The 1705-nt window shown below is 30.7% G+C and overlaps 1 protein-coding gene across 1 annotated transcript; it reads left to right on the forward strand.

Annotated features, from left to right (window-relative positions):
• The first annotated feature begins 294 nt into the window (after nucleotides 1-294).
• LOC117103339 lies at nucleotides 295-1691 on the forward strand. Its single transcript, XM_033243876.1, has 2 exons — nucleotides 295-340; nucleotides 1114-1691. Exon 2 carries the CDS (start codon nucleotides 1188-1190, stop codon nucleotides 1689-1691), a length of 504 nt encoding a protein of 167 aa, XP_033099767.1. The 5' UTR covers nucleotides 295-340; nucleotides 1114-1187.
• Nucleotides 1692-1705: the final 14 nt, after the last annotated feature.

A 1705-nucleotide genomic window follows, 5' to 3' on the forward strand; every position in this document is an offset into this window, starting at 1 on the left:
TAGAAAATATTTTGGTAATGCTATGAATATATATATAATAAATTTTAAATGTTAAGATAGAGGAATCTGTAAGTGTGAAGATGCCCAAACCATGACATGAACTGGACTTTCTGCTATCATTGTATACACATTTATACTCTTCAAATACTCTATACACATTATGAGTATTATATTACAGTATTAGATAATCAAAGTTAATATTATTTCATAATCAAAGATCATTTAGACTATTTATTAAACTAAAGTTGAAGGTTAATTATCATATCCTAAACAATGTATTTGTATTGATTTTCAGCTACCGATCATGCTGATTATTCATCTGAGCAGGTTGCAAATCAAGGTTAGAGTACAATTTCAGATTCTAATTATTATTTTTATCAATTTATTGATTTGTTTGCCTGCCATCATTGCTTCTTTCACCTCATGAATGTGAAATCAGAAGACTGATTATGATTTCAACAGTAAATCATCCAACTGACATAAATATAACCACATTTAAATTGCATCTCATAAAGATCAATTAGGCCATTTATTAAAATAAAGTTGATGGTTAATTACAGTATTTAAAGTTAATGTAGTTAAAGTGATATGTTAACATTGTATAGAGGTACGATTTCTGTGCTTCTAAGGGTAATTTTCTTTATAAGTTCCCCACTCTATGTGTCGGGAAAAGGTAAATTTTCATTAGAGGTTAAAAAAATATAGGTCTAATCTAAGTTATTCGTGTTAACTTTTCATCAATGATGGATACCTTCATGATGCTTGGGATAATACATTGTGAATATGGAAGCAATTTTGACTTCCACTGTGTTTTGGCATTACAACAATTATGAAATCATGTTAGAGTAGCTTGATGCCTATAAAATAACTAATAGAATTCATTGAATGTTATGAAATGAGCCCTCTACTTTCTAAAACGTTTGCCACTATTTGATTTGTCAACCTAACTGTAAGCATGTGGATATTTGCAGTGTGTCAGTTGTCATCTCTTAAGATATTGAGATTCTCTTTTTACTTAGGGCCATTTTTAGTAATGATATCGATCCAACATTCTACTTTTACAAAATGCAGATATAATTGATATGTTAAATTATAAATTATTTAATTTCAAAGGATTGACGGAAAATCAATTCAACTTTCTTAAACTGGATGTCTCACAGTGGTATGATGCCCACAGTTGTCTTCCTATGTTGAAAGTGTTGTTCAGAGACCATGTGACAACTGGGAGACTATCAGAAATTAGTAGCACAATGGAGTTGCTGAATCACTTGGTTGTACTTGATCATTTGAATGCAAACAAAATTGCTATTCTGCATGATACCATCAGCATAACTAAACATTTGGGTGTTCAAAGGAAGATTAAAGAAAGACTATCATCATTTTCGGATGTTAAGGAAGGAACCACTCTGAAACATTTCACAAATCACAGACAAAATGTAATGAAATTTGGGATGAAACTGACTCCAGATGCTGTGAAAAAAATTGGTGGATTTTATAATAAGAAGTATACTGATCGTTGGAGTATGATCACTGATCTTGAAAACATGAATCAAATCTTTGATGGAGATATGAAGGATTTCATTGAATTATTGAAAAGTCTTAAACTCCATCGTGCATTGAATGCACTATTAGAAGGTATTCCTCACTTTTTTAAGGAGAACAGGTGGTTGTCTAAGTTCGATACGATTTAGAAAATCGTATGTTC

This window comes from Anneissia japonica, unplaced genomic scaffold, assembly GCF_011630105.1.
Source record: "Anneissia japonica isolate Jap-2015-1 unplaced genomic scaffold, ASM1163010v1 scaffold2814_len1705_cov99_single, whole genome shotgun sequence".
NCBI classification, from domain to species: domain Eukaryota; kingdom Metazoa; phylum Echinodermata; class Crinoidea; order Comatulida; family Comatulidae; genus Anneissia; species Anneissia japonica.

What these genes read in the sequence shown, in the direction of transcription:
- LOC117103339 (XM_033243876.1), top strand. Translation starts at nt 1,188, where the DNA reads ATGTTGAAAGTGTTGTTCAGAGACCATGTGACAACTGGGAGACTATCA.